Source organism: Hyperolius riggenbachi, chromosome 4 (assembly GCF_040937935.1).
Source record: "Hyperolius riggenbachi isolate aHypRig1 chromosome 4, aHypRig1.pri, whole genome shotgun sequence".
Lineage (NCBI taxonomy): Eukaryota > Metazoa > Chordata > Amphibia > Anura > Hyperoliidae > Hyperolius > Hyperolius riggenbachi.
The window spans coordinates 381035068-381048432 of record NC_090649.1 but is presented as its reverse complement, the minus strand read 5'-3'; the positions used below and the strand labels follow the sequence as shown (position 1 = coordinate 381048432).

General features: G+C 41.8%; 1 protein-coding gene across 3 annotated transcripts in view; it reads right to left on the bottom strand.

The window, feature by feature from the left end:
• Positions 1-13365, bottom strand: part of TTC27 (tetratricopeptide repeat domain 27) — a 564428-nt gene that overhangs the window by 390087 nt on the left and 160976 nt on the right. For all 3 annotated transcript variants that reach the window (XM_068232111.1, XM_068232110.1, XM_068232112.1), the window contains one exon: positions 7923-8063. In XM_068232111.1, coding sequence (XP_068088212.1) covers positions 7923-8063 — 141 coding nt within the window. The remainder of the gene's footprint in view (positions 1-7922; positions 8064-13365) is intronic.

The following is a 13365-nucleotide window of genomic DNA, read 5'->3' as shown; positions in this document are numbered from 1 at the left end:
CTTACACAAAATATTTCCATCCGTTTCTGAAGCCTGTTGGAGATGTAATATCTATTGGTCATGTCCCTTACTTACCGCATACTGGAGAGCTATCCACATGTGGATTGAAAAGATTTCCTGCTCCAAAGTAAATTTCTCCCCTAGCTCCATGCTCCTTCATAATACCAGTGAATCATTGAAATCATATAAGGGTTCGCTCGTTATGCACATGATCAACGCAGCAAGAGCGCTTATCGCGGCACATTGGAAGTCTAATTCACCACCAACAGTTGCTAACTGGATTAGGAGAATGGATTCTTTAGCTAAAATTGAAGAATTGATTCTTCTTTCTCAAGATCGCTCTGAAAAATTCTTTCTCATATGGTCCGTATGGGTGGAATTTCAATATTCAGAAGACTATAAATGTTTATTGCTGGGTTAACATTAGCAGTCTACTTCGCTATCTTTCCTCTGCTTTTCTTCTTTTCATTCTCTATTCTTCTCTAAACTCTTCTTTTCTTTCTCTGGCGCTGGAGGACCGGTTATTTCCCTGTTACATGCTATGTAATCTGCTTATTTTCCAACTAGTTTCCAAAAGTTGTCCATTTCATGCTCTGTATCTAATCCGTGAAGCTACCCTTGGTTCAAAAAATTTTTATGGACAGCAGATCAATCATAACTCTCGCTATATTTCAAAAAGTGAAATAAGATGTTACATGTTTACTTGTTAAGGCTTATGTTAGACGCTACCTGATCTAAATATGGTTCACATGTTAGCTGATTACGCCAATAACATGTATGTTGCAAAATTTTAATAAACTTTTCAATAGGGAAAAAAAAAACATGAAACAACCCCACCCCATTCCCCTAACCCATAGGCAAGGAGCGTGATGCTACTATAACAAATGGATTGAAAACCTTGGGTACTTATCCGTTAGCAGGGCGCATCCGGCAGGTGGCGCTGTTGTTGCTAATTTCATTCATACTTACTTCACGTAGTAGTGTGTGAATGGAACCGCTGCAGGTGGCGCTAATTACATTTCTAGTGAACGTAACAATACAGTGTTAATGTAAACTAATACATTGTGTGTGAAGTGGCCGGAAACTGTCATTTGATGGAATTAAAATTAAGGCGGCGGCAATGTAACAGATGAAGCCGCCCGCTTTGTCTGTTGTTGTTCTCCCCCTTTGCCCTCTGCCAGCTGGGGGGGACACACTGCCAGCTGGGGGGGGGGGGGGGGGAATAGGAACATGCGTGTCCCCCCACAGTCGTTCGTCGCAAGCAAACAACCAGGATTCCCTTCCGCGACCAATGACTTTGGGGGGACATGCATGTCCCCGCAGGCTGCCAGCATTGTATAGAAGCGAGAGGGCAAAGGGGGAGAAGAACAACAGACGAAACCGGCGGCTTCATCTGTTACATTGCCGCCGCCTTCATTTTATTTCCATTAAGTGACAGTTTTCCGGCCACTTCAAACACAATGTATTAGTTAACATTAACACTGTATTGTTATGTTCACTAGAAATGTAATAAGCGCCACCTGCGGCGGTTCCATTCACACACTACTACGTGAAGTAAGTATGAATGAAATTAGCAACAACAGCGCCACCTGCCGGATGCGCCCTGCTAACGGATAAGTACCCAAGGTTTTCAATCCATTTGTTATAGTAGCATCACGCTCCTTGCCTATGGGTTAGGGGAATGGGGTGGGGTTGTTTCATGTTTTTTTTTTCCCTATTGAAAAGTTGGTGGTTATGTGGTTATGTGGAAAGATAATCAGAAGTTGATTAATTGAAAATGGCTGTTACTTTCCAGAAGATCTTCGTACATTAATGACCACTAAATCTATGTACACGCTAGTTTTTCATCACTTCAAAAAGAAATAAAAAATAATCAACTTTTTTGATGACAATTTGTACAGGTCTACCACAATATGTCCATTCTCCTCTTTAGCAAACTACCGAGTGACCACTTACTCAATTCACCACTATGTTACATGGTTTGGCTAAAAAATAACAGGATTGACTTGCTGTTTATTAGACATGCTGAATGTTGAGCAGAGATGTGAAGCTAGAATCTCTTATATTGCATAAGCAACTCATACCTTCAGAGGATATTCCAACTCTAGTTCATGCCTTCATCACACATTGCAAAGCCCTCTATGCAGGCCTTCCAAATAAAGACGTCCACCTTCTGCCGCTAGTACAGAATGCTGCTGTAAGGCTGTTAACAGGCCAACCCCACCATTATCACACAACAGCGATCCTTTGCTCTTTTTACAGTCTTCCCATAAAATGGAGAATTCTCTTTAAAATTGGCTTACTGACATTCAAATCTCTACACAATTTAGGCCCTGGACACCTAAAGGATTTATTGCAACTGTATAACTCCCCCCACAACCTCAGATCAACAAAATCTACTTGACCACCCCCAAAGTCCAACTCAAAACCTTTGGAGCCAGATCCTTCTGGGATGCCTTGCCACAACCAATCAAGACAGTTCTAACCCTGGACACATTTAAATCAAAACTGAAAAGCAACCTGTTTAGTCTGGCATTTATGATCGCATACATTACCCTGTAACACCTCTTGCTATACTATATTGATCTGATACAAGGCTATGGGATTTAGAGTCCTCTGGGAGAAAAGCACTTTACAATTATTTTGTTGTTGTTGTTGTTCAAGTCCCACACAACTGCCATCAGATCATCGGAGGAGGGGGGTATCTGTGTGACTGATATGGTGGTAAAAAACCCTCCCACGGTGTGATGTCATGACCATGACAGTTTCCTGTCAGTTTCCTGTCTCTGAAAATCACTGCATTGTGGGAAATAACGTCTGTTTCCAACTGCCAAGCAAGCAGTATGTTCCACTATGCATATATATGTTAAAAAAAAAACTTCTGTTATGCTCGGTGGTATATTCTCCACAGTCAGCACAATGCAGAGCCTGACGTGAAAGAGACACACACGCAAGCACAAGGAACCAGGATATCCCCAGTTGTAGTGGAGGAGAGGACTGACTCCAGTAGGAGATGTGGCGCACAGAGCAGGCGTAGATCCGTGCAACCAAAAACATAACTTAACTATAGTGGCTCAGCGCAAAAGTAGCGTTGAGCGAATCAATCAGAACTCAGAAAGACAGGGACAGGTAGACAGAATAAACGCTTGCTAAACTAGTCACTGCCTTAGTGACAGCAAGCGCTCATAACAGGACAGACTGAAATGAGGTAGCCAATCGCGGACGCAGCGATGGCCTCATTCGCAATAACAAGACTGAGCTAACTAAGCACTGGTGATCACGATAAGCGAAACCTACCGAAATGTGCTAAAACTGACTGACTGAACACAGGATATAAACAGTTCGAGTACGTATATATCAGCAGCACTGATATATTAACGTACCACGAATACAAGGAAAATAACAAACGTTCTAGTATCCGTATATATCGGCAAAGAAACCAATATATGATGCAAGTCTAGCAAAGTAACAAATACTGATAAACAGGAACAGGACTAGAAGGACTCACTGACTCCTATGCAGGAGATCAGTGCAGTCCACATGAATTAACACTAGAACTAGAAACACTGTCAGGGGCCCAGAGTAACAGCCAGACAGGCTGATGCTGAAACTATGATAGCCCGTGGAGCACTGCAGGAAGCAGTTCTTTATACTGAGGTCATCCAATGGGAGCAGACATGCAGATTCCCACACAGGTGAATGATAATCAATCACAAGCTGACAGCAGGAAAAGGCAGACAAAACTATGCAGCCTGCATGAAAGGAATTGCAGCTCCACTGCAACAGACAATGTTTGCTTTCACAAGAGCATCTTAACCCTCCTGGCGGTTTGCTAAAAATCCGCCAGGGGGCAGCAAATCCGTTTTTTGTTTTTTTTAATTTTCTTTTTCATGTAGCGAGACAAGGTTTCTCTTTGGATATTGTATTATGAACTTCTGTTTATACTTTGCTTTTATGCTTCTGAATAAAGCTTTTCAATATAAAACCGACAAAAAATAAAATACAAATACAAAATAAAAAATTGGCATTGTAATGACACATTTATGTTTCCCCCCAAAACATATGTATCCCCTTTTGATGTTGCATGCATATAGCTGTGTGCCTTAACAATTTTTCAGCATTCACAGGATTGGAGTCTGATGAGGGCAAAATAGCCAAAAGCTTATTCTTATTTTTTTTTTTCACGTTAGCCAATAAATGGTATCATCCCTATTTGTAGCAAAAAAGAAAACGAGGCACTGTGATTGCAAAAGTGAGGTACCTTTAATCCACGGTTGGAAGACACATCAGGGTGAACAGTGGGGGTGAGGGAGGCCTGACAGCTGTTTCGCTTAAAAACAAAGCTTCCTCAGAGGCCAAGGGTTCTTTCCCTTGGCCTCTGAGGAAGCTTTGTTTTTAAGCGAAACAGCTGTCAGGCCTCCCTCACCCCCACTGTTCACCCTGATGTGTCTTCCAACCGTGGATTAAAGGTACCTCACTTTTGCAATCACAGTGCCTCGTTTTCTTTTTTGCTACAAATACAGTGCTTGTTTCTGAGTTGCACGTGTATGCATTGAGTACGGAATCCGGTATATCAGACCCATGCCTTCTTGTTGACATCTAGTGCCAGTCGTTTCTCTCATCTATTGTGCAAATGGTGTCATCCCGGTTTAAAACTTCTTGCTATAAAATTCTTGGAAAAAATTATTTCCCAAAGAAAGCCTAAATTATCCTAATAAAAACTGTATATATCTCATTATGATGGAATAAGTATTATAAAAATGATTGCTGTTTTAATAACGACACATCTGCAATGCCAAAACTGTCAGGAATCTTAAGGGGCAATAACCCCATAACCTGAAGTGGTTAAGGCCACTTCTTACAACAAACACCCACCACTTTTTGTTTATAAAGACCAGGTGATTGCTACTACATATGCAATCAATTTATGGATTGCCTATCCCAGCTGGGACACTATCTGCATGGAGTTCACAAAGTTCTCTCAGTGCACTTTTCACTTGAGTTGTAATGATTGCTGTTAGTTGAGCGGCAATGATTGCTGCATTTGTCATTTGTACAGGGGTAATGATTGCTAGATTTGTAATTTGTAACATAAAATTGTACATAGGGATGGTCAGTGAGAAGCATGATAGTTGTTGATCCATTTCCAAGCTGCATAAAATGTATAACACTAGCATAACATTTGCATCAAATCATAATTAATACCATCTCACTGACCATCCCAAGTAGATGTAATATTAAACAGAGAACCAGACATTTTCATAAGGTTTATCCTATGAAAAAGAGGTTGAACAAAGGTTGATAAGGCACCTAATGAGAGCTACATTAGCATAACTTGCCTAAATCGCTGCAAGAATTAGGCAATTTAGGCACAAACGTTTGGGTTCCCCCATAAACATCTATGGTAATAGCCTTGATTAGCTGTTATAACTGGAAATTTGGATGCCTGATTAAAAAGCAATCACCCAAAACAATAAAAAAAAAAAAAAAAAAAAAAAAAAAAAAAAGCAATTGCCCTACAGCTACAAATACGGTAGCAGGTGCTTCGAGTAATATCTGTTAAAGTGGACCCAAACTAAAAATACAAGATTTCAGAAATAAAATCTATTTTCTAAATTATAATAATAAATAGCAGCCTTTTTTCAGCTGCATGATGACAAATATAAAATATTTTACATTTATTGGAGAAACCCCTCCCTTCCTTTCATATTGCCGGCAAATAATCCGGCAAACTTGTGGAGTAGATGGTGTCCAGCAAAGGAGGAATTGCTAATGGCTGCCACCTGTATAACCCTAGTTATGCAAAGAGGAGGGTGAAAAGCATGCACTGAAATGCTAATAGGCTTGAAGGGGTGTTTATTTATATTTGTATGTGTCAGAGAGGTGCAACTAAATTTTTGAATTAAAAAAATGTTTGGTTTGGGTCCGCTTTAAGCACCCATGGCTCCGGCACCCGCTATTTCTAATCATAGGTTCTAACCTAGGCTATTAACATGGGCACATGTGATGGTGTCCAAATTCTCTGATAGTTACTTAATGGCCAACCAGTGTGGATATCTGTGGGAGAAGGGGAGGGGGGTTAGACATTGGTTTGGATAGTCGGTTAGGCATCAGCACAGGAAGTCCCATGTGAGAGTAGGTTAGAATATTGTCAAATTTTGAGATGGGGTATCGGTTAGGCTTAGGCATCAGTAAAGAGAGGACTAATGCCAGAATAAGTTTAGGCGTTAGTAAGATAATGGTAAAGGAATTAAATAGAGGAATATCGCTAATTTTACCGATATTCCACTACCTGCTCTCTCTGGCCCCCAAACAACAAATGTACTTTTTGCATGTACGTGCCAGCAGCTGTAGGCCAAGAATGATTAAACGTTGCAAAACCCTTCACCAAAGATAATGTATCTGATTTCTCTCATGCTGCTTCATTGGCACTATCAAAGCAAATATGTCTGTCCAGTTTTCATATTAGGATGAGGCTTAAAAGTTATAACTAAAATCTGGTCAAATATGCAAACAATGCCGATTTCTACAAATCTTTTTTCAGACAGCATCTCTTTTAGAGCACCCGTCACAAGACTGGGGTCCGCCGCAAACATCAGCAGACCATATATGTATTTTTCAGTCATCAAACACATCAGTTCACAGGATCCATTCAATCGCAAGATGAGCAGAAAGCCCCTGCCAGCTTCATTTTACACCCAGAGTCACCCTGCTCATGTGGGACTTTCCACCACTGCAAGCAGATATTTTTTTCACATTAAAAAGGCCATTTCTCTGCTGTCTGATCCCAAACGACTGGTGCATGAACAGATGAATGTAAATGGAAATCTTTAATCTTTCATTTCCAAGAACTAGACTCATTTGATGCCTTCTTAGACATTGTGAAATATATTTTATTTTTAAGTATGAGCGAGACATCCTTTAGCTTCCTTGTGTAATGGACTTCACTAAAATCCTTCAGCCGCATCTAGTGGTCCCATCCATTAAAGCTCAATTTATATTGCCATTCATTTGCAAAACTAAAAGAACATAGAGATGCAAAAATGCCAAATATATATAGTTAGAGGCTTAAAATACTTTAATATGAAATGTTTTTATAGTTTACAAATAAAATAGAAAAAATTAGATAGGATCGTGGGGAGAACGGTGGCGTAGTGGTTAGCGCTCTCGCCCTGCAGCGCTGGGTCCCCCGATTCGAATCCCAGTGTCTGTGTGGGACTCCTCCGGGCACTCCAGTTTCCTCCCACATCCCCAAAACATACAGATAACTTAATAGTCTTCCCCCTAAATTGGCCCTAGACTATGATACATACATAGACATATGACATATCACTAATGTGATATGTATTGCATATAATGTTTAAGAGAGGAGGGGTATAAGAATTAGAAAAAAAAAAAAAAAAACACCCTTGGAAATCTGTAAACAGAATATAATGAAGGCGGAATGTGAATGCAGAATAACTACTAGGTGGGGGCAACTACAAGTGCACTTGCCAATCATCAGTGATCGGCAAAGCACTGCAACAATAGGACCCACTGGTTCCACTGCAGCATTGCAATTTCGAGATCGCAGAAGCAGCATTTTCAGAGTATAGCCTTGAAGGAATGCAGGGGCAAATCCCATTACTTCAGATTGCTTCTGGAATCGTGACAACAATTGCAGTGTATAATCGCAAATACAAGCATTTTGCGATTGGCAAACGTGTTCGTAGTGGGCCCCGATCCTTGGTCAAAATGAAAAGATTCTCTTTACTCTGAGATTTAGGAGCAAGAAAATGTCTTCAATTCACCTTGTACATGTCAAATAAAATTTCAGCTAACATAATAATGGGTTAGGCAGTGTGGATGAACTCGGGAAAGGACAAATGACAATACGCAATCCTCTATGCAGAGCATGTCCAGAGACACAGATCATTTCTTACCGGGAATGCTGTAAGTTTGTTCCTCAGGTTCACAAGGATAACTCTGGCCAGCACTAAGAAGATTGGATTGGCTGTCAAGCTGTAGACTGATTCTCCATCAAGAACAAGCGTGCTCAGAATTGCAGCAGACACCTCTTTGCTCTGGAAGACAATGAAGAAAACATATTATATAAATGAGTGAATGCAACCATAACACATAACCAAAGTATATGATATCCATGTCTACAGAATATTATTATTATTAATGAATTATAAAGCGCCAACATATTCTGTGGCACTGTACAAACATGGGATACATAATAATACAGACAATGGTATACACAAAATAGACAATATAGAACATAGTAACAACAGATCAATCCATATCTGTGAATGGGGCATATACACTGGACTTTTTCACTGTAGATTTCCTTGTATATCTGGCCTGAGCGTTGTGAAGGTGTTGTACATAGCAACTGAATGATTATTCATATGAAAGATGATTGGCTGCTATGGCACTGTGTCCTAGATATGTTAAAACGATTTCAAGCCTCTTTAGAGATGCAGAAAAGTCAAAATGGAGGCTCTCAAATCTACTTATCTAATAAATTATACTGTAGGAGGGTATAATACTAAATTTTGTCAGGTTCATGACAGGTTCCATAGATAAAGTTGCACTATGGCAAAAATTAGGCTACTGGGATAACCCTGTTAAATGTGTGATTGAAAGGTTATAAAGAGCACATGCAGTGATCCTGCCTGCCTTTTGCTATTAAATGAAAGTTAGTTTCTGGCTTATAATGTTTGTTTTTGCTCTCAAACACTATTGGTTTTCCCTGAATAGCAACATCCCTCATTAAAACCAGCACTAAACTAACTGAACTCTGCAGGCTCACACAGCACAACATTGGATTGATCTGAATACATCTAAACAAGCAACTCTATAAGAACTGGGCAGGTTCACAGAAACTAATGAGAAAAGTGGTGCTGGATCAGAGCAGGAGGACATTATTTATCCTTTCTCAACAGTACTTCTCATTTCATCCCACTACAATAATATGGGTAAAACATGCACTGAATGCTACATGTGGTCAAGCTTACACATCTTTGTTACAGATGTTAGAAATCCTGCAATAAAACTGTGGTGTCTACTTCCTGCTTTCATGGAAGCAGACATAGGGTTAACATCCTGTGTTTACAAATTAGCTGTTCTGCTGAGGCAGCAAGTTGACACAGCTAAGAGATCAAATTACAGTTGTGCGTAGTCACAGATGAGGGGGAACTAAACAGGCTAAACAAAAAAAATCTTTTGGAGCAAAGAAGAAATGCTGAGTTTCAGACCACTTTAAATGTAAAATGAAGCGAGAAGGATATGGAGGCTGCCTTATTTACTTCCTTAAGCAATACCAGTTTCCTGGCTGTCCTGATGATCATCCGCCTGTAATACTTTTAGCCATAGCCCCTAAACACGGATATGCAGATCAGGTGTTTTTGACACTATTGTCAGATATGACAAGATTAATTGCATGCCTGTTTCTGTTGTTATTCAGACACTACTGCAGCTAAATAGATCAACAGGGCTGCCAGGAAACTGGCATTGCTTAAAAGGAAAAAATGTGGCGCCTCCATATACCTCTCACATCAGTTGTCCTTTAAAGGGAACCTAAACTGAGAAGGATATGGATTTTTCCTTTTACAATAATACCAGTTGCCTTACCCTCCTGCTGATCCCATGTCTTTAATACTTTCAGCCACAGCCCCTGAACAAGCATGCAGATCAGGTGCTCTGACTGAAGTCAGACTGGATTAGCTGCATGCTTGTTTCAGGTGTGTGATTCAGCCACTGCTCTAACCAAAGAGATCAGCAGGACTGCCAGGCAACTGGTGTTGTTTAAAAGGAAGCATCCATATCCCTCTCAGTTTAGGTTCCCTTTAAAGCTCTAAGGCCCTTGCGCACACTTGCAGCTTAGGTTGCCCACAATGGTTGTTCATGATAATTCTGTCTGCCTATATCTAATGTGCCACAAAACCCACTGACTGCATACTAGAAATTGGGCACACTGTCAGTCTGAAGTCAGGCAACCGACTGGCATGGTTTATTAGAGAATGAAGATGGCAGCCTCCATATTCCTTACACTTCAGGTTCCCTTTCAGGATCAGTATAGCACAGGAATCACTGGAAAGCAGCACTGTTCTTACTTTCGAAAATAACTGAAGAGTAAAAGGACTTCTGTGTGCTTGGGTCTCCTAAAGCCATCTCTCCTCTCCTTCTCTAGCCTAACACCCCTCAGCATCAACACAGCCATATAAAAATAGGTTTTCTGAGGGAAAACCCAGCTCTGCCTGTCTCTTCCTATAAAATATGACTGATGCCTCTAGCAATGTCCTGAATTTAGAGCACACGGGATCATTACAGAAAGAAAAATCACACACCAGAGAGAACAATGCAGGCTCACTATACCAAATTCTCTCCTTCCAGATTTGTTTTGTTTCTATTTAAAAGACAATTTGCAGATTTTTTTCAAGGGCATATGCATACTTATGTGACTTTCTGACTTGTAAACATAGCCTATCACGTAGAGAAGTATTTTAGCGGAAGACAATCCACAGTTCTCATCATGAATGTTTTACCTATCTCGCATATAAAAGAAGCACCATCTGCATTAAGGAGAAGTAGACACACTACATGAAAAATCAGGTTGTGACAGTGCAATCTACAATGTCCACTCGGTTTTATAGACAACTTAGCTTTGTGAACAATTAGAGTGAAATGCTAGTGTAAGGAGTACCTGGAATTAAAGGAGCACTATCGCAAAAAAATAATAACATTTAATAAAAATATAGGAAGTACATATTGGGCAGCACGGTGGCGTAGTGGTTAGTGCTTTCACCTTGCAGCACTGCATCCCCAGTTCGAATCCCAGCCATGTCAACATCTGCAAGGAGTTTGTATGTTCTCCCAGTGTCTCTGTCGGTTTCCTCCGGGCACTCCGGTTTCCTCCCACATCCCAAAAACATACAGATAAGTTAATTGGCTTCCCCCTAAATTGGCCCTAGACTATGAAACATGCACTACACGATACATGCACAGACATAGGACTATGGTAGGGACAAGATTGTGAGCCCCTTTTAGTGACAAGACAATATACTCTGTACAGCGCTGCATAATATGTCGGCGATATATAAATACTATAATAAATAAGTACTGTATTTTTTTTTGCACTTTCCCCAAACCTGGGGGGGAAAGTGGGTGCGTCTAATATACCAAAGATATAGTAAAAATAGGTGCAGAGTGCGCAGGGAAGCACTTACCCATACCTCCCAACTTTTTGAGATGAGAAAGAGGGACACTTAAGCCATGCCCCTGACACACCCCTGATCACGCCCCATCACACATACCATAAAGTTTTCATAAGAAAAATATGTTGTTTTATAATTCAAACCACAATGGTCCTTTCTATCCTGGTTCATTTTCCTTCATATTAACATTTTAAAATTAGTGATATATCAATTTAAAGGATGGGAATGAAGTTTAGAGTCAAACACATTTTTTAATAGAGAAATATATATATTTACATAGAAAGAGTGACAAAGTCCTGAAAGAGGGACAAATGAGGAGGAAAGAGGTACAGGACTCCCAAAGAGGGACTGTCCCTCCGAAAGAGGGACAGTTGGGAGCTATGCTTACCTATCCACTAAAAAAACAAGCAGCAGGGCCACGGACACCCACAGAGTGACAGTCACTCACAAGTAAAGCAAGAAAGCACCAATACCCTCGGAGGGGCGCAAGGGGCGGGCCCCCTGCTGACCACGGGCCCTCGGGCCCGATGCTGACCACGGGCCCTCGGGCCCCCTGCTGACCACGGGCCCTCGGGCAATGCCCGAGTGCCCAAATGGTCAGTCTGCCCCTGCTAGTGTAGCTAAGCTGGTAGGGCAGCAAGGATTAGTGTTGTGTAGTGTGGTCAGTACAGTGAAGGGATTTGTGAAGTGTAGTCTGTAGGGCAGTCTGTAGTGTGTAGTGCAGTGTAGTGTAGCTCAGCTGGTGGATTCAGCAGGGGTGAGTATAGTGTAGCTGTTCAGTGTAGCTTAGAGAGAGTTTGTGGGGGGGGGTCCATATGATACACTATAGACGCCTCAGTTTTAGTATTTTTTTCCTCCTGATTTTTTTTTTGATAGTTATTACAGCAGAAACATTTCTGAATAGATTGGAGTGCTTGCAATGCAGGGTAAGGCTGCAGGCTGCATAACAGACACAGAGCAGACGGTAAATGGAATTTGATTTTGCGGATGACAATCCGTCTTTTAAACAGAACAGAGTCAAAGTTCAGGCTTTACCTAAATTGGGTAAGACTCAAGATCCTATTGAGGCTCCCCTGAGCGTCCTCTTCTCCCACTCACGAGTGCCCCCCCCCCCCCCCCACATCGGGTCTGCACAGCTCCTCCTCCATCACACAAGCAACTTCATGCTACTGCTCATGCGTGGCAATGCTGATGGCAGAAGGAGTGCGTGGCCCAATAAGATTGCTGTTCTCTGTTGTCTGTAATCTTCTTGGGGGGTGCACTCAGCAAGGGGGGACAGCAAAACACAGAGGAAAGCCTTAATAGGATCCTGAGGCTTCCCCCTCTTTAGGTAATTATCTCTTTTTGTACCTAAGCTTTGGCTCTGGTACACTTTAACACTTGCAATGCAGGAAAACTGAAAGGGACTTAATACAATTTCTTAGTAGGTAGGACTAGTTCTACATATGCCTACAGTATATGCTGAACTCCTTATAACACTTCAGGTGAAATTTAAACTGCTGTATGCTACTGATTCAATTTTCCAAAGGGGAGGGAAGAGAGAGATAGACAGACAGAGAGAGAGCGTGCGCTTGAAAAGATCCCTTGCCTTTGACTGGATCAGAGCTTTAAAGGGACACTGTAGGGGGGTCAGGGGAAAATGAGTTGAACTTACCCGGGGCTTCTAATGGTCCCCCGCAGACATCCTTTGCCCGCGCAGCCACTCACCGATGCTCCGGCCCCGCCTCTGGTTCACTTCTGGAATTTCAGACTTTAAAGTCTGAAAACCGCTGCGCCTGCGTTCCCGTGTCCTCACTCCAGCTGATGGCACCAGGAGCATACTGCGCAGGTCCAGTATGGTCTGTGCCTGCGCCGTGCGCTCCTGGTGACATTAGGGGAAGCGAGGACACGGCAACGCAGGCGCAGTGGTTTTCAGACTTTAAAGTCTGAAATTCCAGAAGTGAACCGGAGGCGGGGCCGGAGCATCGGTGAGTGGCTGCACGGGCACAGGATGCCTGCGGGGGACCATTAGAAGCGCCGGGTAACTTCAACTCATTTTCCCCCGACCCCCCTACAGTATCCCTTTAAGCGGACATCTGCTGTAAATTCCAAAGTGAAAAAGAGCCAGACTGCAACTTATGATGACTGCCCCCACCTCTTATTTTTACCCACTGAAGCAATATCT